Source organism: Danio rerio, chromosome 20 (assembly GCF_049306965.1).
Source record: "Danio rerio strain Tuebingen ecotype United States chromosome 20, GRCz12tu, whole genome shotgun sequence".
NCBI classification, from domain to species: domain Eukaryota; kingdom Metazoa; phylum Chordata; class Actinopteri; order Cypriniformes; family Danionidae; genus Danio; species Danio rerio.
In genome coordinates this window covers 16,298,101-16,322,392 of record NC_133195.1, presented here as the reverse complement: position 1 = coordinate 16,322,392, position 24,292 = coordinate 16,298,101, and the positions used below count along the sequence as shown (strand labels likewise).

Sequence of the window (24,292 nt, the reverse complement as noted above, 5' to 3'; positions counted from 1 at the left end):
ACAATAAGCAAATAATATAAAGTAAATTTGAAAAAACATTTATAGAAAAAACATAGAAAAAAGGGAAGCAGCAAATACTGTGTTAATGTTAATACCCAAACACAAACTTTATTATTTGTTCAGTCTCCTTCCCTGTTCCTTATGTTTGAGATGCGGGGTCCAGAGCTTATATTAAACTATTATTAATTAAATTAAAACATAACTTTAATAAACATGTTTCTGGAAAAAAATATTACCAGTCTGCAAAATATGCCAGTGAAAGATGCTACAGTATTACAGTTCAGTAAAATGCATTTTAGACTAAAAACGGCTCTGTAAGGCGCAGTGGGTAGCACGTTCGCCTCACAGCAAGAAGGTTGCTGGTTCGAGCCTCGGCTCAGTTGGTATTCCAGTGTGGAGTTTGCATGTCCTCCCTGCGTTCACGTGGGTTTCCTCCGGGTGCTCCGGTTTCCCCCATAGTCCAAAGACATGCGGTACAGCTGAATTGGGTAGTCTAAATTGTCCGTAGTGTATGAGTGTGTGAATGAGTGTGTGTGGATGTTTCCCATAAAATGTGCTACTAGATTATGTCTTTAACATCATTATTAGCACTTAAAAGTAGAGGTGTGAATCTTCACTGGTCTCATCGTTCATTTACGATTATCATGCCTATCGATTCGGTTCAGTTCGTTATCATGGTGCATTGACAATGCTTTTCATACATAGGTTTATTTTTTTTTTTTTACAGCACAGCAATTCTTGTATTAAAATGTATAGATACATTTAAATTACAGTATATAATATTTTGTAATGCAATTTTGTCCTATAATACAGTCAGATATATACATTTTGTATATAAAACTTTTCGTTTGCGTTTATTGTCAGCGTTTTTCAAGACGTTTTTCTGTAATACAACCTAAGCGATTTTCACTGGCATCGAGCAGAAGAGTATGCAAAATCACTCCTTGACGTTACATGGCGCTACACAACTTCTGACACCTGCTTGTAACACAGAAGAAGAAACGCTTGTTATGGATGGTTCAAGCAGCAGCTCCGGCTCTAGTGATGAGGAAATGATTATTGTTCACCAGAGCAATAAGCAGCTCCACGCTTGTATTGCCTCTGGGCAACTTCTTCAATGTGCGCTCGCATTGACAGTTTTGCGCTTAAGCACCTCCAAGTGCTGTTTACTGTAACTTAAGCAGCTTCTTACATGTAAACAAAAGTGCCAATCTGATTGGTGGAGAAGGTTTTGACACGGCGCGTCAAAACAAAAAAACAAGCATGAGGTAATTTTTTTTTTTTTTTTTTTGAATGACGCTTTTACGTCGCCGTTTTGTGCATTGGTATGCACGATCACAGTGGCGCCCTTTATTTAGTCGCGAGGCATTAAACTTTCATACTTTTTCTGTTGTATTTTTTATGTGTTTGTTTTCATGATTCACAGGGTTTGTTGCATGTTTTCCCCTCAATGGTGTCAGGGTCAATACAGCAATGCTGTTTGTGTGCAGCAAGCATTTTTGTTGGGAGAGCAGTACAAGAATTGGAGAATGGCAGATGTTGTCTTTTATCAGGAGTTCATTCACATTTAGACAATATCGCCGTGCTGCTGTGTTTGCCTAAATCCTCTAGATTACCAACAGGGCTAATGGTTAAAATAGACCTGGCAAGAGACCTGCTGCACTGAGTCTGCATTCAGACCCGGGGATTGAGGGAAAAGTCCTCATTTATAGTGTTCATATGAACACGATTATCTTTATAATTATATAAATTGTTGTTATCTGTATATGAAATTATGAATTGCAAATGTAGCAGGGCATTAAATCACTGTTTATTTCTTAGCATTTTAACTTTGTAAACTATAAAATCATGCATCTCCTTAAGGTTTGTGTCTCATTTTGGGAGCTAACTGATAACAGTTGTTCGCTCCCCTCCTCCTCCCCTGCTGGCCCCGCCCATGCCTGCCCTTTTTTCGCGGAGCTCCACGCCCATTATTATGGATCTTTTAAAAAAATTCTGAGGTAGACCTAAACTGAAGATGGGGGTTGTCATTACCCTTTAAAATAATTTTGTGGTTGTCTCTTCTCGTTGTCATTTTCCCCCTCAGTTTTTGTACGTCTGAAGATTAATGTTCGTTTGGTTTCGTTTTGTGATCCAATTTCCAAAATAAATCCGTTATATAAAGGCAGGCAATGAAGCTTGTTGTTGATCACATGACTTTCACACAAAAGCAATTTCAACTTTAATAAAGTTAGGATTTTTTTCTTTTCAGTGAAATTTTTTCAATATTCAAGTACTAAATAAACATGATTTTAGCAAGGAAGCGGCTCACACCACTAGTGGGTTGAGGGGACTCCCTAGCCAGCCACTTAGTTTCCTTATAGGGAGGGGAAGCAATGCTGGTGATGGATATACTAGCGTGACAAACTTGTTGGTTGATGTTTTCAAATAGGTATAGTATAACAATCATATACATAATATATTTTGCACATTAAAATCTGTCTTGGGCAGAAGTAGGAGAGTTTGATTAAAGGCTGATTGTGCACTTGATGCTTTCATTTTCTCTGCAAGGCCATATAGCCTCAAATAAACCTAGTCAGAAGCACTGGATTCAGTTCAGTAATGTTTGTGAAACGAGAATAAAGGCTATCATGAGCAAACATTTGAGTGTTTCTTGCTCACATGTACATTTGTCTGTTTCTCTCTGTAGTTGCTCAACATTAGCTTCTTACTCCTGCTTTTAAACCTGACAGAAAATATAGCTTAAAGCACTTTATTATTGGTAAATATTAGGCAGAGTATCTGGTTTTACCATCTGCTCACTTAGTTTTTTTTATTTCTTGCTCTCTTCAATAAGGGGCTGGTTCTGAGGGGTGAGGCCGCAGGACCAGACTCAATGAGTTTCCAGCGAAATGTCCGAGAAGTCAGGGCAGAGCACCAAGGCAAAGGATGGCAAGACCAAGTATGCAACCCTTAGCCTCTTCAACACGTACAAGGGAAAGTCTTTGGAGACGCAGAAAACTGCAGGTGAGTCCAGCTAATCATTCTCACACACAAGCTGATTTAAATCATCTCAAAATTGAAAGCTCTGAACCACATTATTACAAGAAAGTGAAGAGAATGCAAAGAAAGTAGATGTATTATTTAACGTCATGAAATACAGACTTTTTATTTGGGGTTGAAAAGTAATCTTGTCACTTTTGTAGCTAGAGTAAAGGCTGGCGTACAGGGTGCCATTTTTGCCTGTCACTGGAGCTTGTACGAAAATTTTTCTTCTCCACTGAGACAATTTATGTGGAAATCGCTGATGGTCGTATTGTGTGAAAGCAATTTGCGAGCTGATAAAAATGGCTCATGAGCTTCTGATCATTAAAAAAACAGCAGCCATTGGGTTGAATTTGTGAAGCGTGTCCAGTAGGGTTGGCTGAAGCAGACTAATTTGGCATCGTACGATGACTAATGTGAAACATCACGATAGACAATGGCATCGTCATCATAGACTGCAGTGAATTATTTTTGAATAATTCATAACAAATTAATTATTTGTAGCCTACTGTTTCAACTACCTCACCCACACGGTCTATGTTTTACCCATAGCCATATCATAAGTTAATAAAGAAAAGATGCTCACGAATTACCACCCGTCAATCACTTTTTCCGCAGGACTCTGGCATGAATAGGCAGAGTGATCTGTGTTATAATGTTATAAAAGTACAAGCGTGAAAGCGACAGATTGAAGCAGTATACTGACGCTGTGACACGTTACCTGATAGATTCAAAAGACCGAAGAGTCATTAGATAGAGACAAAATTAATTAAATATCACGTTTAATAACTACAGTGAGATGAGATTCAGTGGTACATACTTAAACTGCAACGTGGTCTGCACTTTGGGGGTTTGTGCTCAAAGCACCTGCTGACTGCCTGAAGATCAGATGAGCGCAAGATTCTGTCTGTCTGTGTATGTGTGGTCACGTGATGTGTGCTTTCAGTGGTCTAGTGTGGACGAATGGCAAAAATGCTAGGTGACACCATTGTGGTCGTGCATCCTTTTTTGTTTTAAAACGCCACATTAAAACTTAGACGTATTAGGCTACGTTCACACTGCAAGGCTTAGTGCTCAAATCTGATGTTTTCTCAGATCTGATTTTTTGCATGACTGTTCACACTGCTCCTTTAAATGTGGCCAATATCAGATTTGCAGTGTGAACAGATCATGGTCCTAAACTGACCCGCATGCGCAAAAGTGCATTACGGAGAGCCGAAATGTCTAATTATCCACACACGTGAGTGCTGCATGAGTAAGCACGTTGTCAGATCATGCTTATATGATTATTACCCTTTTCACAGACAACCGGGGTCTATTTCATGAACTGTAAATGATTATTTTGCTACTACTAATGTTTATTTCAGCATTTGAGATCTAAAATAAGTCTCCTGTGATTAAAAAAAAACACTAATCTTTTGTGATTTATGACAACAGCGGTGCGTGGCGCTCTGACCACCGGCAGTGTAGTGAACTCATCAAGGGTTAATGAGCAGCCGCAGACTGAGTTGTGAAGGCGGAGTTGGTTTATCTCCGTTTGTGGAGTTATTTAATTTCACTTGGTTATAAACAGCAGACACGTGCAGAAGGGAGGTTTGGGTGCTCGAGCAACTGCCCTTTTTTTCTCTTGGAGAGAAAATTCTTCCTCATTTGCACACAGATCCCCCATCCGCAACACCCACAACGCTTTTTGGCCTCGCGATCTACCCGTGCTTCAATCGTTAACCAGATTATTTCATAAGCACCAGTTATGCCTTCAGATTCTTTTTCAACATGAACAACCAACTTTCTGTGGTACTGTAATTGCCTTCTGTGTTATTCTACTGTGCTGCTGAGGGGTAGAGGATGTTTGCAGCACAGAATGATGACGCATGTCACTCAAAGATTGCGTAAAAGTCACATGAAATCCGACATAACCGTTCACACTGCGGTCGCATTGCAAAACATCAGATCTGTGTCTGGTTTAAGACCACATATGAAAGTGGCATAGATCTGACCTTAAAAGATCAGATTCCATGCGGTTTGGGCTGTTCACACTGTCATCACCTGTGTCACGTGAGGGGGAATAAGAATCAGATCAGATTCGTGCCACATTTGCCTGCAGTGTGAACGTAGCCTTAGTGTAAACAGAGCCTAAGTGTGTATTTTTGATGAGCGAGTTTGCGGGTGGGGCGGATGATCGTGATGCCGGCTCAGCATCGTTATTGTCTATTAGCCCAACCCTAGTGTCCAGTTGAACACTGCATCAGAAATTGCTGTTTAATAAAGTTGTTCTATATCTATGATTTTCACATAAACTTACTCGTGACGATGGATCTTCTGACCTTCAGAAATACTTAGCAGATTGTACTCTTGATCAAGCATACTGGGTTAGCTTCCCAATTAGCCTCTCGTGCATTGCTGGATCAAATAAGCAGTCTTTGGCCACTCAGTCACTGCTGTTCATTCATACAAGCTTTAGAAAAGAGAGTGCTCAAGAATGTGTGTTGCTGCTTTTCACATTGTTGTTAAAACTTCACTGATTTTTAATCAGAACTTTCACTTTCATTTCCTAGCCTAAATGAAAGATTAATGTGTTAGCAGTGTTGGTAATTAATTTTTTCTCCTTCTTTTAGTTGCCGCCAGACATGGGCTCCAAAGTTTGGGTAAAGTTGCGGTCAGTCGACGCATGCCCCCTCCAGCTAACCTGCCCAGCCTAAAAGCTGAGAACAAAGGCAATGATCCCAATGTTAGCATAGTACCCAAGGATGGCAGTGGATGGGCTTCCAGACAAGATCAACCAGGAGACGAACGGTAATCTTTCAACCTTAAAACACTAAATTATAGGTAAACTCTTTCCTGCAGAGTTCACACTGTGCTAGATGTACTCTTTGTTTTTGTTTTGTTTGTTTTTTTTAAGTTGTTTTCACATTGCACGTCTCTCTGGGTTAGCACTCATTTGCTGCTAGGTTCATACTTCACAAGAGATTAACTGCACCAGAAACATGCAGAGACAACTCTGTCTGGCCAAAGACTATAGATATGCAATTACAATTTAAACGCATTACTTTGTATGAGGAAAAATACAATGCTCAGTACGACTGCCACAGCAAAAGTCCCGCCTACTGCTCGAAATAGCCAATCGTCAGTCTTTATCTGTACTGATCTGCTTGTTTTCGTTGTCCTGTATCTTGCTCTGTCATTGATTGTAGGTCATCGCTGATGTGTTTTTAGTCAGAACTTATTCCACACAGCATGATTTTTAATTATTGTCCGGTCAATATATTTAGCTTGCCAAATATTTTTTAGGGGGCGTCAGTGATTCTCTCAGATCATGTGTTTGATAATTTATACTTCATGATTGTAACTTTCATAAGCGAGCATCTGTTGGCCTCAGATTTTTGGGCATTTGTTTGTGATTTCACAAAACCTGTCGGCAAAGTGAAGAATCAGGACTAAAATGGTGCAATATGAACTTGGCATTACGCTGAATATAGTCTGCCACATTGGTTTCTACGTTTTGCCCTCTTTTGATGCTTCTGCTCACTGATCATTTTCTGATTTTAGGCAGCAAGAAACCCCTCCCCCACAGCCTAAGCCAACTGTGCCCCAGACCTCTGATGCCCCTCTGGGAGGAAGCCGCTCGTGGGCCAACAGCAAACAGTCTGGGCAGCAGGATGGTAAACTACTTAGTTGCTATTAGATTGCTCTGAAATTGCAGCTTTATGAGCTGTAAATGCATATTAAAATGAATTAGGCCAGCAGAATAATCATGAGTTTTGAGCTTCTAAAGCAAAATGCTTAAACGCTACTCTGTGTGCAGGAGCTCCTCGAATGAGCAGTCAGTTTCATCAGGAGTTTCCGAGTCTGCAGGCAGCAGGTGAAGTGGAGAAACCAGCCGATCAGGAAGATGAACCCTATGGACCAGGGCCCAGCCTCAGGCCTCAGAGTAAGACCATCATCCTTTTGATTGTTTACAAGCCTGGTGTAAAAATATTAAAGGGCTCTTATGCTGTTGATTTAATGTTTTCCTGTGTCTTTGGAGTGTTACCAGCCGTTCTGCAAATATAAGATACATAAAGTCTCAACCTACAATTTGCAAACTCAAAGAGACTTCCAAAATGCCTCATTTGAACATGCCTCAAAAATCTGTAAGTGGGAACATTGCCACAATGCTGCCATGAAGCATAACTTTTGTTCTCGCTGTAATATTGTTGCTGCTGACACCATGTTGACTACTATGTAAAATAAAAGCTTCTGTTACATTCTGTCTTTATGCACATTTTGTCAGTAAAGCCGCTTCTGTGATCAGTAATAAATCTTTATCATATTCACACTTTTAAATGGAGCGGCTTTTACTATACTACGACATAGTTCACTGACGCTACTGAATAATATTTTCATTATCACATGCTCACAATAATGCAAATGGTTGTTTTGGTGTAGCCTTGCTTAGTCGCACACTGTTTGTCATACCCTGATGCCAGTGTTGTTAGATATAGCTGACTTTTTCCAGCCCAAAAGCTGTCCAAAACCCACCCAAACACACAAAAATGCCCAAAATATTAGAATAATATTAAATGTAATTTATTTTGAATAATTTCTTATTTGATATTTATATTATATAATATATTAATATTTCAAATTACTTTTAGTAAATTGAAATTTACCTAGTTACTTTAACTGTCATAACTTTTAACCATACAGCAGCAAACACTGGCAGTCACAGAACTACAACATAACCGGATCACATCGAAACACTGCCCCCTCTCACCCACAAACTGCACTTAATGTTGTGTAAATGTTTAGTATGTCTTACTTTCCGAATGGGGTATAAACTTGTTCCATTTTGAGTTTTAAATTCGTTTGAACATAATTAGGTGCTGCTTGTCAATCAGACAATGCTTCTACGTTTGTTCTTGCTCTCAATTGTAAAAAAAATTATCAATATAAGTGTCATGATAAACCACTGAGTTTAACTGCAGGGGTTGCGTTTTGCATGTGCACGCGGAGGTGAGTCAGCGTGGTTCGGGAGTAAGACTTTCCTTCATCTCCTCTTGCGATTGTGCCCACCCAGTTTGTTCTATGCACTGGTCACTATTACCTGAATGGAGTAGGTGCACACAGTTATGATTTGTTAAAAAAAGTTGCATAAAAAATGTACGTTTCAAAACCGCTCAAATTTTGTCAACCCGGCTATGCCATTTTTTACACGCAAAATCGATTTCAAAACCACCAATCACTGTTTGATGCACACCTCTCAAAAAATGAAAATGCACGTCACAGCATTGTTGTTTTGCAATAATTACAGCTGTTTGCATCACTTCTCATGGAATTTAATAAAATAAATACTATATAAAAATAAATACTTCTTTGAGACTATTCTGTAGTTGTTTGCTAATTAGTCACTGAATTGAATGTGGAAATTTAAACACTAGATATAAAAAATAAATATTTTTAGAAATGCCAAGTGACCCTTTTAATGCTAAATATAAGCTTCATCATCTAAGTACTATATATATATAATAAGTTATAAGTTATAAATATATAAAAGTTACTCTCTCTTTTGTGTCCATTACCAACCAGATGTGGGTAGCTGGCGGGAAGGTGGAGGCAGGAACCTAAACGTTACTCCCAGCCCCTCGGAGACTGACAGTAAGCCCTCTGAGGAGTCGGGCATTGGTCGAGGCACACCATCTCCATCAGGCGACTCTGATGAGGCAGGGAAAACCTCTTCTGGTGAGGGCAGAGAAAAGAGGGATGCCAGGGACAGGCTCCCAACTGCTGCCCCTCAGCATAAACTTAATGGTGGCCAGCAACCACCAGGAGGGATGTCATCTCAATTCCATGCTGCCCAATTCAGGAGCATGATGCCGCCATATGTGAGTGACAAGAGTTTAGTTATTGTTTATAGTATTTCTACTTTGTCAAATGTAATTATTATTTTCATTTGGTGCTTGTTATAAAATGTGTTTTTTTTCCGGTGACACTTCACTTGAATGTGTGCTGTTTTTGTTTTTTTTCTCACTAGATGTTTAATGCTTACCCTCGAGGGCCCTTTCCACCTGCGCAAGGCAGCTTTAGGTACCCTGCACAACAGGAGATGTCCAAGTAAGTGATTCCATAAGGTCTGAAACTAAACTTAATTGGAAGAACAGTTGCAGAATTACTTTGTACTTCCTTTTATTTGGATAAATTAATATTTTTATTTTGTATTCATATTAGACAGTTGACGTTTGTTTTTTATCACCTATCTAATTCGTCTATGGCAAGTTTTAGTGAACATTCAAGTTTAGTATTTCCTCATGATCAAGGCAGGTTATCCATGATCCGTTCAGGAGTTTGGCAACTTAGTTTCACTTTCTGATTTTCTCTGTTTTGCTTAGGGGTCCACGCACTGGAAGACCTTCTTTGCCTCCCTCTCAGTCATGGCTGCAGGATCCAGACAGGCCATCAATTGTTAGTGCCACTGAATTAAAAGAGCTAGACAATCTGGACACAGAAGCTGATGAGGGTTGGGCAGGTGAGAATGACAGCTGCGTGTGTGCTTAATGTGGTGCGAATACAGTACAGCAGTAGAAACCATAATTTATGTACATGTATTTTGTGATTTAGAAGATGAAGATTAGGCTCAGTCTCAATTAAACATGAAAAACTGTGACTTTTAGCATCATAACTTACCATGAGAGTAATACTTTAAGGATTCAATTTGTGAAGTCAGATTATTTACAATGTCCTTGAATGTGGCATATCCAATTTGTATTTGTAGTAGTTACTTTAATTATTAGTGTATATATTTTAGTGTATCAATATTTTAATTTTATTTTATTAATATATGATATTAAGTACACACTTGTGCACTGGTTTCAATACCTGCCTGTTATGAGGAGTCCAATTTGAAAGGTCTTGAATGCAAACAGGCTATTTATTTATTTTTTTGATCTAAATAATAATAATAAAAAAATTATAAAGGGAAAAATTAGTTCAGGTAATGCAACATTTTCAACGGGAATGCACATTAAATGTTTAAACCAGAAATACACTATTTTTAGGTGCCCAAATGGAAGTTGACTATACCGAGAAGCTGAATTTTAGTGATGATGAAGAGAACCATTCAGCTAAAGAGAAAGGCGATAACTGGTAAGCATGCATGTTCGTTATGTTTGTAATTTTATGCAAATTTTTTTTTTTAATCTTATTTAGTCAGTGCTTCCTACAGGTTTGAAATATGCTTGTGGTGGTAGCTAGTTTGAAACACACCTTTTATCCATGGCACATGGTTAACTACATGCGTAAAAAACAAGTGCTTTTTAGCAACATTTTTATTTATTATGACACTGTTATACACTGTTTCTTTTCACTGGGTTGGAAGATTTTTATTTTTAATACTGGACATAAAAAAAACAAATCCACTGTTGCTATTATTCTTTAACTTTTATTCTATTCAGGAGCCATTTGCACCCATGTAAAATCTGCTGCTGACAATTTGTACAGTATTGCCAAAGCATGTTAGATATGTAAAAATATGTAATATATCAACTACATCAAAAAATAATAATACAGCAAGTGAGAAATAAACGACAGCGAAATAAAAACAGACAATATCTCTAAAAAGTATTATAATAACAAGAATAAAGTTTTAGTTAAACTGATTATTTAATGTTTTCTCACTCTTGCGGCTGCACACGTTGTCAGTGATAAAAACACATAATTAGTGATGATTTTAGAAACCTTCTAAAAGCGGTCCCAAAAGGTGCGTCTCCGCGGGTCTCTGTGGAGCACTTGAGATTGTCTGTCAGATTGTTGTCAGTTCTTGTGCACACACAGTGAGCAGTATGAAATGTGTAAGGCGAGAGATTTTCCACTGGTTAATCGATCGCGAATGTTTGGCTATTGTGCGGATACAAAAAAGTGTAAAAGGATAATAGTAGTAAAAAAATAAATGTCACCAAATATACTTGGGTGGCATTTAATATACCTGGGCAGCCCGTCCAAGTAAAATCTATGTGTGGAAAGCACTGTTAGTATTGGTTCTATAAAACTCTTTCTTGCTAAACCAAAGGGAGTGGATGGCTAAAGTTGATCGCATGCGGTCAAGGAATGCTGAGGTCCAGGAGGGATGGAAGGAAGGTACAGAGGAGAGGAGTGATGGCAAGAGCTCATGGGGTGAAAGTGGAGACCCCAGGGCTCCCTCTCCTGGCAATATTGTCCATTATAGCAAGAATATAATGCCACAAGACCAGCAGGTATGCATGAAGTTGCCAAAATTACTATTGCTGTATTTGATTTGCTGAGCTATGTAGTTGACAAAATAATAAATTGCACAGGGGCAAGCTGTTGGGCGTTCTATGGGAAGTGGTGGCCCTCGTGTTACAAAGCTGCAAACGACGGCACCTCCTGTTGGTGAGGAGGAAACGGAAGCATGGCGACAGAAACGAAAGAAGCAGTCAGAGCTCTCTGAAGCAGTGGAACGTGCTCGTAGACGCCGTGAGGAGGAGGAGCGGCGGATGGAGGAGCAAAGGCTTGCTGCATGCAAAGAGAAGCTTAAACAACTAGAGGAGAAAAGACGACCTTCGACCACAGAGGCTACTAAACCAGCTACGCAAGCTCACAGCGACCACCAGGAAGTGACTGAAATTGTGCCTAAACTACCTGCTGAAACTCCGCCCCCTCAACCTCAGCCACCACCTCTGCCTGCACAGCTACCCTGCCCTCCCATGCCAACTCATGAAAGGACAGAGCCCACTGTGGAAGAGGTGCCACAATTCATTACCCGGCAACCTAGCCCTCCTGTTCTTAGGACTATCCCAGAACCCCAAATCAAGGCTGATACTGCTGTAGCTGAGGAGGTGCATGGACAGGTGGAGAGACCGCCAATGAGAGACTACTTCTGTGCTGAGGAGCCCAGAGGTAAATGTTCATATTGCACTTAAACTAAAGTGATTTGGGGTGTGCTTTTGTCACTTATGACACTTTTTATGACTTGTGGAGGTATAATGTTAAAAACGGTGCAAGTGTGATAAACAAGTCAGTGGTTGTCAAATATTTTGTTTGTGCTTTATTTTAACTTGTTACCTTGTTTGTTTATTTATTTTTCTGTATCTTTTTCTTTTAATCTTCTTTGCCCAAAGACCAATGAATTAAGGAATTTATCTGGTTTGATGCATGTAATAAATGATTCATTAAATGGATTTTGTTCGTTTTTTAGATTTAGATTGGTCAAAAAAATGTTTTCCTCTTTCAGTTGAGGAGCCTCAGTTATCATTGTCCAGACTAGATCATTCTGTTAGCGAAGATGTTCCACTTCCATCTCAACTGGAGAATGAAGGAGATGCTGGGACTTCCATTCGTCCTTCTGTAACCTCTGGATACTCAAAACAGTTCCAGAAATCTCTGCCACCTAGGTTCCTTAGACAACAGGTACTTCACATTGTGTTGACTTTGTTTCTAAAAGATCAAAATGCATTCACTCATTATATATTTTTAAATCTGTTTATTCATATTGCCTCACTGGTATTGTTAGAGATTCTTTGTAGATCCTGCGTTTAGCTATTAGAGCTTTCATCTTTGTTCTCCTAAATTCCTCAGGAACAACTTAAACAACAACAGTGGCAGCAGCAACATCAGCAGCAGCAGCAACAACAGCAGCAGCAGCAAGGTGGAGGAGGTCCGGTCTCTCCTTCAGGGGGTTCAGTTCCTCCTCAGCATAGATCTCTGTACCAACCTCTTGGCCCCCACCACCAACATCTTGCCTCAATGGGCTTTGACCCAAGGTGGTTAATGATGCAATCTTACATGGACCCTCGTATGATGTCTGGAAGACCACCTATAGACATTCCTCCTATGCACCCGGGTATAACTTTTAACTTATGTTTATTCCAGTATGTTGCATATAAACTTTTAATACCTTAAACTTATTTGTAAATGCAAGTATTCTAAATCTTTGTGGACCCTAATCATTTTTTTATCATTATCAGGGAGAATGCCTCCTAAGCAACTGGTACGACGAGAGCCCACGGACAACAGCAGCTCTGGATCAGACACTTTTGATCATCTGACACGACCAATCAGAGAACATGGAGTTCCCAGCGAGTCTCGAATGGTCTGGGGTTCTGACCCATATCCCTCAACGGAGCCACTGCCCTCCACTGCAACTGCTAAAGGGCGAGAAGATGGCAAAGACCCAAGGTAACCATAAACAAGTTATAGGTATTTCTCCCTCGTTGAATGTTAATTGATCAAGAGCTCATTTTCCCCCCTCTTCTAATTATAGATTGGATGCTGGTCTGGACCTGGATAGAGGTCTATCTGGTGTCTATCATCAGGACCATAGCCCACTGGAGCCTCGGAACAAAAGTGACTTTTTCAGGGATTCATCTGAAACATTGTCTGCTTTTAGTCATGTTTCAGATGAGGTTCCAAGTCTCCTACAGACTGACCGAGCACCAGTCATCCCTTCCTTTGAAACTGAGGAGGCTAACCTCACCGCTACTGATGAGGTTGAGGCCATTGGACAGGCTGTATTGAAACGGAGTATCTCTCAAGGCTCCAGTCACTCTCTAAAACTGGAAGAACCTAGATTTGAGGGACTTACTATAGCACAGAAGACCGTGGACTTCACTGAAACTGTGGAAAGACCAGAAGAAAAGTCCAGAAAGGAGGCCTTTGGTCAAGGCCCTGCCATCAGCAGCCGTTCCACTCCTCCTGTGACTAACGATAATGTGCATAAAGGTGACAAGCTTATCTTACCGCCACCCAACAAACAGAAGTCAGAGATGCGCTGGGGATCCCGTGGTTCTGGATCTGGAAGAAGAGAGGGTGCTGGAGGAGAGCGACCGGTCAGGAGATCTGGACCTATTAAAAAACCTGTACTGCGAGACATGAAGGAAGAGAGGGAGCAGAGAAGAGAGAAAGAAGAGCAACATGAACGAGGAGATCGAACCAAAAAAGAAGGATTTGCACCCAAAGGTGCTTCGTCAGCTGCTATAGTGGCATGTGATGGAACAAAGCCTTCCAGTGATGGGAAGAAAATGGTGGTGGAACCTGAAACTGGTGGAGCAAAATCTAGAGATCTGCAGACAACAGCAGGTCCAGCAACTGCAACTGTTCCTGAGGAAAAGCCAGATAGGCCTCCATCTAATGACAAATGCCCTGAGCCCAAACTACCCTCTCGCAAAGAGTCCAGCTTCCCTCCCCGATCGTACAGAAGAGACGAGAGGGAGCGAGAGAGAGATCGGGACAGAGACAGAGATCGGGACAGAGAAAGAGACAGAGATCGGGACAGAGAGAGAGACAGAGATCGGGACCGAGAGAGAGACCGAGATCGGGACAGAGAAAGAGACAGGGATGCGGACCGAGAGAAAGAGTGGCCTTCTGATTTTAAAGGCCGTGGTCGGGGGGAGTACTATTCCCGTGGCCGCAGCTACAGAGGCAGCTATGGTGGGAGAGGTCGAGGTAGTCGTGGGCGAAGTCGAGGGGACTACCCTTACAGAGAGCCACGATCACGCTCAGACTTGCCATTAAGTGCCACTGGGGCAGTTGGTTTCCACTGCAGAGAAGAGAGTGAAACACGTAGCGAGAGCTCAGACTTTGAAGTCCTGCCCAAGCGCAGACGCAGACGGGGCTCGGACACAGACTCTGAAAGTGAAGGCAGAGAATCTGCTAGTGACACTGGAGCATCAGACCGTGAGCCTAGCACCAAACCAAACAGACCGCTCCGCCGTGAGCTGCCAGAATCTAGGTCCTCTAAACCTGCTTCAGGGTATGCGCCTGGACATGTTTCAGAAAAACCGGGGTCTCGTGATGAGGATGGGCGGCCTAAACCTGGTTTTCTGTTAAAGGGTGAGGTCGCACGTCGGGGCAAAGGACCCTTGCACAGCAGACGTGGAGGTGGCAGAGAAAGAGGTGGACACAGATCTGCACCTTTCCGGCGCGCTCCTGTCAAAGAGGGCTCTCAGTGGCCCTCGAAGCCCATGGAGACCTTTCGGCCAGAGGAAGCAGAGACCTCACGGACTGATAGCACGCCATCTGAACGTCGACACACCAAATATGACAACAAAAAAATTGGAGACGGTGGACAAAGCATTCGAGAGAGACCTAGAAGACCAAGAGCAGCCCGTCCTCCCAGGCAGGACAAGCCCCCACGGTTTAGGAGACTTAAAGAGCGTGAGGCAGCAGTGTATGCTGGTGAATCAACACCAGGCATGCCAGTAGCTACATCCATTTCCCCAACACTGTCTAAAGCTCCAGGGTCTCAGGTCACTTTGTCTGAGGGAGTGATTGATACTAATACAGCATCTTCTCACACTCCTGATGTGAGTCCCCCTGAGCTTCCCGTCACAGAGTCTGTTGTTCCTGAAGTAGGAACCACTACTGTAGTTGCTGCTGGCAGCAAATCGCCTGACTTGTCCAATCAGAACTCCTCTGATCAAGCCAATGAGGAGTGGGAAACTGCTTCTGAAAGTAGCGACTTTAATGAACGGAGAGAGCGAGAAGACAAGAAGCTACTTGAAGCAGCTGTGACTGCAACCACATCCTCCTCCTCTGCACCTGCACAGATCACTGGTGGACAGAGCAAATCACTCATAGAAAGTGTGGCAATCCCGAAAAGAGAGTTGGCTTCAGCAGCCAAAAGGAGCTTCTCCAGCCAGCGCCCTGTAGATCGACAGAACCGCCGGGGCAACAGTGGGCCTAAAACAGGTCGGGGGTACCCTGGAGGCAAGAGTGAGAGAAGGGGAGGATCTGGTGCCAAATCTGGACGGAGAGGGTGAGTTCTTGTTGTTCTGGAAAGCATAGAGTCTTTAGTTTGAATTGAACTGTTATGATTTAAGAGGTTTAAGATAATTGTAATTTTGATTAAACTTTTCGTAAGGTTTTCAAAGTTCCAGTTACTGACTATTGTCTTTTCTAATTGCCTTGCCAAAATGCTTTTATAATTACTTTATTAATTGACTTGCTGTTATTCTGTAGTTAATGAAGCATGTTATGGAGCATTATTAACAACAGTAGCTATTGAAGAATTTGCTTCACTTGGTCTTATGGCTTCTTGCTTTATTAAAACAGTAATTAATTAAATCTTTTTCTAATAACCCAATATTTTTTCTCTGCTATTCGCAGTGCTGCTGCTCAGAATGCAGAGGGTGCTCAGGCTGGTACAGGTCAGAAGCCTGGAAAAGAGCCAGCAACCAGCCGACGGAAGGAGGAAGCAAAACAAGCTGTTAAAAAACCCAAAGAGAAAGAAAATGCCTTGTCTCAGTTTGATCTCAACAATTATGCCAGTGAGTGTTCATGTAACCCAGTGTAATGTGATTAATTACAGTCCAGTATTGTTTTAATGATATCTTTATACTATAAGTATTAATGTTTATAAATTAAACAAAACTCCTTTATCTGATTTATTTTATTCCTCAGGTGTAGTGATCATTGATGATCACCCAGAGGTCACGACACTCGAGGACCCACAGTCTAACACAAATGATGATGGGTTCACAGAAGTTGTTTCACGGAAACAGCAGAAACGGTTGCAGGATGAGGAGCGGAGAAAGAAGGAAGAACAGACTGTACAGGTAAGAACCAGGAGGAAACATGTTTATTCCAATATGTTGCATTGATTGCACCATGGTAGTTCTTACACAAATCTGTCTTTCGTGCATCTGTTCACCTTCTGTGCAGAACTGGAGTAAAAAGGGCTCTGGAGAGAAGGGTAGGGGAGGTGGTGGTTCGAAACTCCCTCCACGGTTTGCCAAAAAGCAGCAGCAGCAGCAACAACAGCAACAGCAAGGAGCGGCAGCAGTGCAGCAGCCTGCAGCCCCAGCTCCACAGAGCCAGTCTGTCCCACAGCAGCCTCAACCACAGCCAGCTCTTTCTGTGCCACAGCACAATCTGCCCACTTCTAACCAGAGCACTGTCTCACCGCAACCTCTTGAGGGTGCTGTAGCACCTCTGGCCCCTCCACCTGTAGACTTCCCTGCTAAGAGTCAGACGCTCAACACCCTGGGTACTGAACTGTGGGAGAACAAAGTGGCTGGCTCCACCGTTCTCTCTGATGTCAAGAAACGTAAGTCCTTGACCTAAAGCAGGGGTGTCAAACTCAGTTCCTTAATAGCCACTGCTCTGGACAGTTTAGTTCCAACCCTCCTCCAAGACATTTACCTGTAGGTTTCAAACAAGCCTTAAGGACTTAATTAGTTTTATCAGGTGTGTTTAGTTAGGATTGGAACTAAACTGTGCAGAGCTACGGCCCTCCAGGAGTTTGACACCTGTGTCCCTAAGCCATGTTTTACAAGACTTAGTACTTGACTAATTTGCTTAAATGTTTCATGATTTGTTTTGTTTAGTTTTTTTCCATGTTAAAATTAATTTTTTGATTTAGATCTGTATTGATGGTTGCCCCATTTGTCTTTGTTGTAGTTGGACCTATCAGTCCTCCACAGCCTCCATCTGTCAGTGCCTGGAACAAACCACTCACTTCGTTTACTGGCACTGTAACACCTGAGGTAAGAATAAATGAATCAAGTCTGTTTTCCAGTAGGTTAAATGGATAGTTTACCCAATGTTAATTTAGCTACTTTTTCTGTACCTCTAGTTTCTTTTATCTGTTGAACACAAACAAGAAATCTGAAACCATTGACTTGCATAGTATGAAAAACAAATTCCTACCAGTTTCCAGCTTTCTTCAAAACATCATCTGTTGTGTTCAACAGAATAAAAAAACTCAACTCAAATAGTTTTTGATCAAATTAAACAATGGGAGAAAATTTGGTGGTGATTATTTAATATTTAATAATATATTTTAATATACTGACCAACACACACACATTTTACTTGACTGCATTTTTATCTGTCTGTTTTAGGGTGTAAAAGCAGGTGTAGAGAGTGGAGTTGAGCTGGGCATGGACAGCATCCAGTTTGGTGCCCCCTCTTCAGCAGGTAGCACTGACAGTGATGGAGTGCCTGCCCTGCTGGAGAAAACCTCTGACAATAAATTACCCGAACCCAAAGAGCAGAGGCAAAAACAGCCCCGTGCTGGACCTGTCAAGCCTCAGAAGGTAGTGTTTCATGAAGAGGGAAGTGAATCATGAAGAGTAACAGATTTATAAAATAATATTTAAAGGCACAATATGTAATTTTCAACACTAGAGGGCAGGTTTTCACAACAATGGCATATTTTGATGACGCCTTGATTTTCAGCAATAGAGGGCAGACTTTACAACAAACAATGGCGTATTTTTGATAACACCTTGACTTGGTGTGAAATCATGGGAGTTGTGGTCTACTTTAACTCATCCATCGACATGATTTCTGCAGGATATAATGCATTCAACACTTATCATCATAGTTTAAAGCAGAGTACAGCTGAAAACTGGCAGTGAAATGACAAGCTGAAGTCAACTGCTTCCTGTTTTTCTGCTCATGATGAAGTAGCACTGTTATATCATACTAAATATATTTTAGGGTTATGTTATCTTGCTGCTCTAAACGGTCTGGTGTAACACAACATATTAAAGCATCTTTAATCTGTAAATTGTGGAATTGGGACAATACTAGCATGGCCTCACATGGCATGGTCAAAGTCACTAGTTAAAATTGCTCTGAAATTCTTTAAACCATTTAGTATAATGTACTTACACAAGTCAGCAAAAAGATACTGCACTATTATAATGGTAAAAACGTACATATTGTGACTTTAAAACTTTTAAAAACTGAAATATAAGGATAAAAGATATTAATAGATTTAAATTCATGTTTTTCAAGTTCAAAGTGATATGCTTAATTGTAGTCCTAGACATCAGACATGGCTCTATTTAAACAGTGTACATTATTTAAAACTAACTGTCTTTTCCACAGTTACCTGACATTCCTCCTCCAGAGCACAAGGAATATAAACCAGGTCCCATAGGTAAAGAGCGTTCGCTCAAGAACCGTAAGGCTGCCAAAGATGTGCGTCAGTCTGATGGAGAAGGCTTGGATAACAGTGGAACTGGAGCCAGTCGAGACCGAGACTCCAGCTCACCCGCTAAAGACAAAGTTCCTGAGCTCGGTGGAGACATTGAAGGCATGATCACTGCTCCTGCAGCAGAGTACTCCAGCAGCTCTAAGGTGCGACATAATATCCTGCCGCCATAATGTCACAATGTATACGGTTTAAAGGTTTGGGATCAATGTTTTAAAAGAAATATTAATCATAATACCACAAAAATATGAAGCTGCAGAACTTTTTAATTCCGTTATCAGCATATTAGACAGTCCCACCAGGATTTTGTGGGACTTTTTTTTTCTGAATGCGGTCTAAAATGACCTTTATTTGTGTCAATTTACTGTAAAAAATATATACCACAGACTAAAGTCTTTATGTAATTTTTTTTTAAAATTATTTCTAATAATAATTCTGACTTCAGCTGCTGGTAAATAGAAACAATAGGATCTGTGAAACAGCCATGAATCAGGTGTTCGCGGGAGGTGCCGGTTCGCTGCTTCTGCTCATACGCTGCTAACACACATTGCTTTTTCCTCTTGCTAGTGCGTGTGCTGCGAAAGAGATGTGACACAATGCCTGTGTTATGTGCTGTGCCCACGACAAGTCTTTAATAAAGTAATTTCACTCACCTCAGGTTTTCAAGGTTTTCATGATGTGTGTTAAATCATGGCTTAGGGAGGGTTGTTTGTGCCCACATGTTTTTTCTTTTTTTTTTTTTTTTTAAATGTTCAACAAGAGTACAAAAATATACAGAAAAGGTATAAATCCTATAATAACACAGAATAAACAGCAGAACAAAGCAAAACTAAAATAGAAACAAAAAATTATGCCAGGGGTAGTATAAACTATGATTACTTTAAATCTATCTTAAAGCAAGGTCATAGTGATGTGTAAAAGGTCACATAGAATACAGTCAGCTGGGTATTTTAGAAAAGAGACAATACTGTAAGATTGACATAGTGTTATTGATTTAAAGCTGTAACATTGCTGGAGGTAAAGATTGTATCCAAATAGTATTTCAAATCTTTACAAAAAATAAGAAACTGACAAAACTTTGACTTTATAGACAAAAATTTGTGATTGTGTGTAAAAACATTGCTTGTAAAATAAATAGATTTATTCGAAATCGTATAAAAAAACGTATTCGAATTTATTATTAAAAATGTATTCGAATTTAGTATTAAAAATTTATTCGAATTTAGTATTTAAAAATTGTACTTTATCGACATAACCAAATAAAACATCCTTGTATAACAGAAAATTTATCTAAAAGAGAGAGACATGAATAAACAGAATTCTTAAAAAAAAAAAAAATCATAACATGGGCACATTCCCAAAAAAGATGATTGACAGATTCATCCATTATTCCACAAAATGGATGGTTTTTTTATATATAAACATTCACCAGATAAACTCAATGTAGCAATTTGAAGGAAACCTTTTTAACCTTATTTGTGATTTTAAAAATGTGTTGGGTAAAGACCACACAATCTTCCAAGGAATATCCTGAAATTAATTATTCAAGTGAAATATGACAAGAGGAATAGGCTATTTCATTCTAAAAAGATGTCCAATCTATCCATGTCTGAGAGAATTAAACATGAAACAAATTTTTCCAAGCACTGTTTCACAGGCATTAATCAATGAAGTAAAAAGGAGTACAGAATCAAGGTGTTTTTTTATTTTTTTAAGGGCAATAGCTCCACTGGGAATTGCGTTCATGACTACGACAAACTCTTGTGGGGTTATAGGAATACAGTGTTTACTTAAGATAAGTTGAAAAACTAAGCAAAAATTGTCCATAAACCAATTAGGAAAAAATATAGATTTGTTTTTATAACAAATTTCATGGTTATTCCAGATATAATACCTATGGGGACTGAAGTTGTTTATATATTAGATGCCACGCCAATAGTACTTGCTAATGGGAATTGGATAGTTTAATAGGAAGTTTAGAAATATTACAATTAAATACTATCATAAAGGGAGACCACCAACTGATATGCATACAAGGTCAAAAAACTCGTTCATTGTCTTATAATATGCATTTATTTTTACCTAATTGTCCAAGCAACTCCCTTATGATTCGTTCAGCGATTCATTTATTCCCAAACCCCTCCTTAGCGCAAAGCTAATCTGCGCTGATTGGACCGATGACAGCCTGTTGTGATTGGTCGACAGTGTACATCACAAGAGAGTAAAATGCTCAGAATGGCATATCAACAATATTGAAGTAGTCAGAGTGCATTGTGTATGTGTGGGCATACCTGCCAAAACACCTGTTTTTCCCTGGAATCTCCCGTATTTCAGACCCATTTCCAACCATCCTCGCGTTTCGTTATTTAACCTGGAAAACCTGTAATTTCAACAAAATTAGACTCAATATGAGAATATAAAGAGTTAACCAGATACAGTACAAGCGGTTACAAGTTACAAAACACAATTTAATACATCATTTGCAAGCTAGAGAAAATAAAAAAGCAACCATTTTAATCGCACTCACACTTGTGAAATGGAGGAAGAAACTGATCCATGATCCATGATCCACTGATCCTTGTACTGATAAAGTTCCTGTTGAGCTCTGACAAAGTCCTATACAAAAATAGTCTTTTCTGATCCTTCCCCTAACAAACGGCCGACGAATCCCCCGTTGTAAGCATGTGTGGATTCAAGTAGCACTCGTCAGAAAAATGACGGGAACTGCACAAGGCTGGGCTATAATGCTGAGGTATTTTTGCAAAAATTAACCTCAACCACTGACACTTCACATTTTCATCTTTGGGTAGATAAAATAACTCTGACTTTCCTGCACGCTTCCAATAATATCCAGTTGAGCACAGCAACTTCATGACTTGATTCAACCGGGATCTGCTGCAGTGCTTGTCTACCTCTTTTTCTTTGCTACTGTGTTTGTGAGCGGGGCCGCAGGTTTCAATCTTCCCGGGTTTGTGCGGCACAACAGCTGGACGGAGCTTAAGTTTTGCATCGACATCACACTAAAATAACAAAAGACTCGTTATCAAGATTCATTTGAAGCACTATGAGTCAACTCTTTTATAAATGAGTAAATGTTTTAAACCCAAAGAGCTTTTAGATTTAAGCCTTAGCTGGATATTTCGCTTCACTTAGAGTTGTGTTACACAATACATGGAAGGTCATTTTCAAAAACCCATAATAGGGGCTCTTTAAGTCAACATTAATACATTTTAGGTTAGTTTTCTGACATTTTAGGTTAGTTATCTGACATTTCAGATACATTTTCTAATGTTTTTGATGAAATAAACTGTCTTGCTGGGCATTCTTTTTTAGAATCAAAAACATCTATTTTGGGAGTATTTTAATAGGATATTACAAAGATAAATGATTTGTAAAGAGTTTTTTTACTGACAGTGTGCCTTTTTATTGTGCAGGAGTCTGTGACTGACTACACAGTCCCGTCGTCCTCTTTAGCTGACAACGTCCCCACTGCAGGAACCAAGATGGAGGAGAGTCTTGTGTCACCTGTTAGTGCTCAAGTGCTGTAATCAATCTTCGTTGGTATAGTTGTTTTTGTGTGTGTGTTCTAATTTGTGTTCTGGTTGTTGATTCAGGTGGCCCTCCCGCACCCATTGCCTATTCAAAGAAGAGAAGCCCTGCAGCAGAGCTCCAGTCTTGCTACAGTCTCTCCTGCCACCGTTGACCTCACACTCAAAGTACGATACACACACACACACACACACACTGCTTCGCTAAATAAATGTAATGTTTTACAAATTCTGACCCCCTTAATCAAAACTGGTAATATACAAGGACTAGTGTTATCTTATTGTTTGCAATTTATAAAAATGGTAACTATAGTAAAAAACCTTGCATATTAATGATAAAATCTGAAATCTGCCTCTGCAGTCTGGAACTGATTTAGTAAGGGCTGTTTAGTGTAAATACAATAGTTCTTAGCAATAAATAAATATATTACAGTAGCACATGTGTGATGATATTTTGCATGCATGCTTTTAACAAAAAGATTTACTCGTGTACTTTTACTCAATTCACTGTTGCAACTGTTGAATGAATTAAATGGTGTATTTTTGTGACGATATATGGTTTCAGATCATAAAGTTTTAAAGAAATCAGTTTTATAGTATTCTATACAATAATTAAAGCTAGGTCGATTAGCATTTTATTATAAAAATGCATCTTTATTCAAAAATATCCAGGTTGTCTTTAAGGGGATGTGTCAACCAAAGTAAAAATGTGCCGTTTACTCCAAATCTTTGTGAGCTACTCTTAAGAAAGCTTTAAACTGGTAGCCATTGGCCCCCATAGTAAGGAAAAAAGATACTAATGGAAGTAAATGGCTACCAGCTTCCAACATTCTTCCAAAATTTTCTTTTGTGTTTTTCTGCATTCAACAAGAAAATTTGGTCACACTTTACAATAAGGTTCATTAGTTAATGTTAATTAATCCATTTACTAACATGAACAAACAATGAACAATAAATTTACTACAATATTTATTCATGTTAAATGTTAGTTAATGAAAATACAGTAGTTCATTGTTAGTTCATGTTAACTCTTGGTGCATTAACTAATGTTAACAAGCACAGACTTGAATGTTAATAATGCATTAGTAAATGTTCAATTATGATTAATAAATGCTGTACAAGAGTTGTTCATGATTAGTTCATGTTAGTAAATGCATTAACTAATGAACCTTATTGTAAAGTGTTACCGAAAATTTGGTAAATAAAATTTTTTATTATTTGTTTGGTCAAATGTCTTTATAACAATATAGATAGACCATATATTACCACAATCATGTGTTTGTGTTCATTATTGATTTCTTCAATCATGTACTCTACTACAGATAACTGGCTGGCTTCTGTGCATATCTGGATTTTAGTGCTGGGTTTCTGAGGGGTCTTAAAGTCTAAAATTTGAAAATCAAAATTTAAGACTTTTAAAAGTATTAAATTCGCTGTTCTAGGTCTTAAATATTTTTGCACAGGTCTTTTTTTTCCCGAAAAACTATCTATGTAACTCTACATCTAATGCTCATTTAAATTCTTTTTTGTTGGTGTTGCTAGGTTTTCGTGTTGTTTTAGTTCTTTATTTTACTAGTTTAATTGTAATTTGCAATATTACAACTGCAAATTAGGTCAACATGAATGAGTCAATTAGCTTTTTGTTACTGATCTTAGTGTGCGCAGCAAATGCGACGTCATCGATGTTTGCGGAGGTTCGCTTTGGGTGCGCGCTACATGATTTTGGCTTGTGGAGTATGGCATTATTTCACTAAAAATGTCGTTAGCGCAGTCGAGAGCGCATTCATGT

The 24,292-nt window shown here is 39.7% G+C and overlaps 1 protein-coding gene across 1 annotated transcript in view; it reads left to right on the top strand.

Annotated features, from left to right (window-relative positions):
- The window catches only part of prrc2c (proline-rich coiled-coil 2C), a 55,421-nt gene that overhangs the window by 13,644 nt on the left and 17,485 nt on the right, over positions 1 to 24,292 (top strand). The window contains exons 2-23 of the mRNA XM_009294615.5: positions 2,837 to 3,006; positions 5,640 to 5,817; positions 6,571 to 6,683; positions 6,827 to 6,952; positions 8,590 to 8,885; positions 9,035 to 9,114; positions 9,390 to 9,526; positions 10,056 to 10,143; positions 11,066 to 11,249; positions 11,331 to 11,913; positions 12,248 to 12,423; positions 12,592 to 12,856; positions 12,981 to 13,191; positions 13,277 to 15,769; positions 16,120 to 16,280; positions 16,414 to 16,568; positions 16,675 to 17,059; positions 17,413 to 17,498; positions 17,856 to 18,050; positions 18,850 to 19,101; positions 22,390 to 22,482; positions 22,570 to 22,671. Of these exons, the coding sequence (XP_009292890.2) occupies positions 2,892 to 3,006; positions 5,640 to 5,817; positions 6,571 to 6,683; positions 6,827 to 6,952; positions 8,590 to 8,885; positions 9,035 to 9,114; positions 9,390 to 9,526; positions 10,056 to 10,143; positions 11,066 to 11,249; positions 11,331 to 11,913; positions 12,248 to 12,423; positions 12,592 to 12,856; positions 12,981 to 13,191; positions 13,277 to 15,769; positions 16,120 to 16,280; positions 16,414 to 16,568; positions 16,675 to 17,059; positions 17,413 to 17,498; positions 17,856 to 18,050; positions 18,850 to 19,101; positions 22,390 to 22,482; positions 22,570 to 22,671 (6,474 nt within the window). The 5' untranslated portion in view covers positions 2,837 to 2,891. The remainder of the gene's footprint in view (positions 1 to 2,836; positions 3,007 to 5,639; positions 5,818 to 6,570; positions 6,684 to 6,826; positions 6,953 to 8,589; positions 8,886 to 9,034; positions 9,115 to 9,389; positions 9,527 to 10,055; positions 10,144 to 11,065; positions 11,250 to 11,330; positions 11,914 to 12,247; positions 12,424 to 12,591; positions 12,857 to 12,980; positions 13,192 to 13,276; positions 15,770 to 16,119; positions 16,281 to 16,413; positions 16,569 to 16,674; positions 17,060 to 17,412; positions 17,499 to 17,855; positions 18,051 to 18,849; positions 19,102 to 22,389; positions 22,483 to 22,569; positions 22,672 to 24,292) is intronic.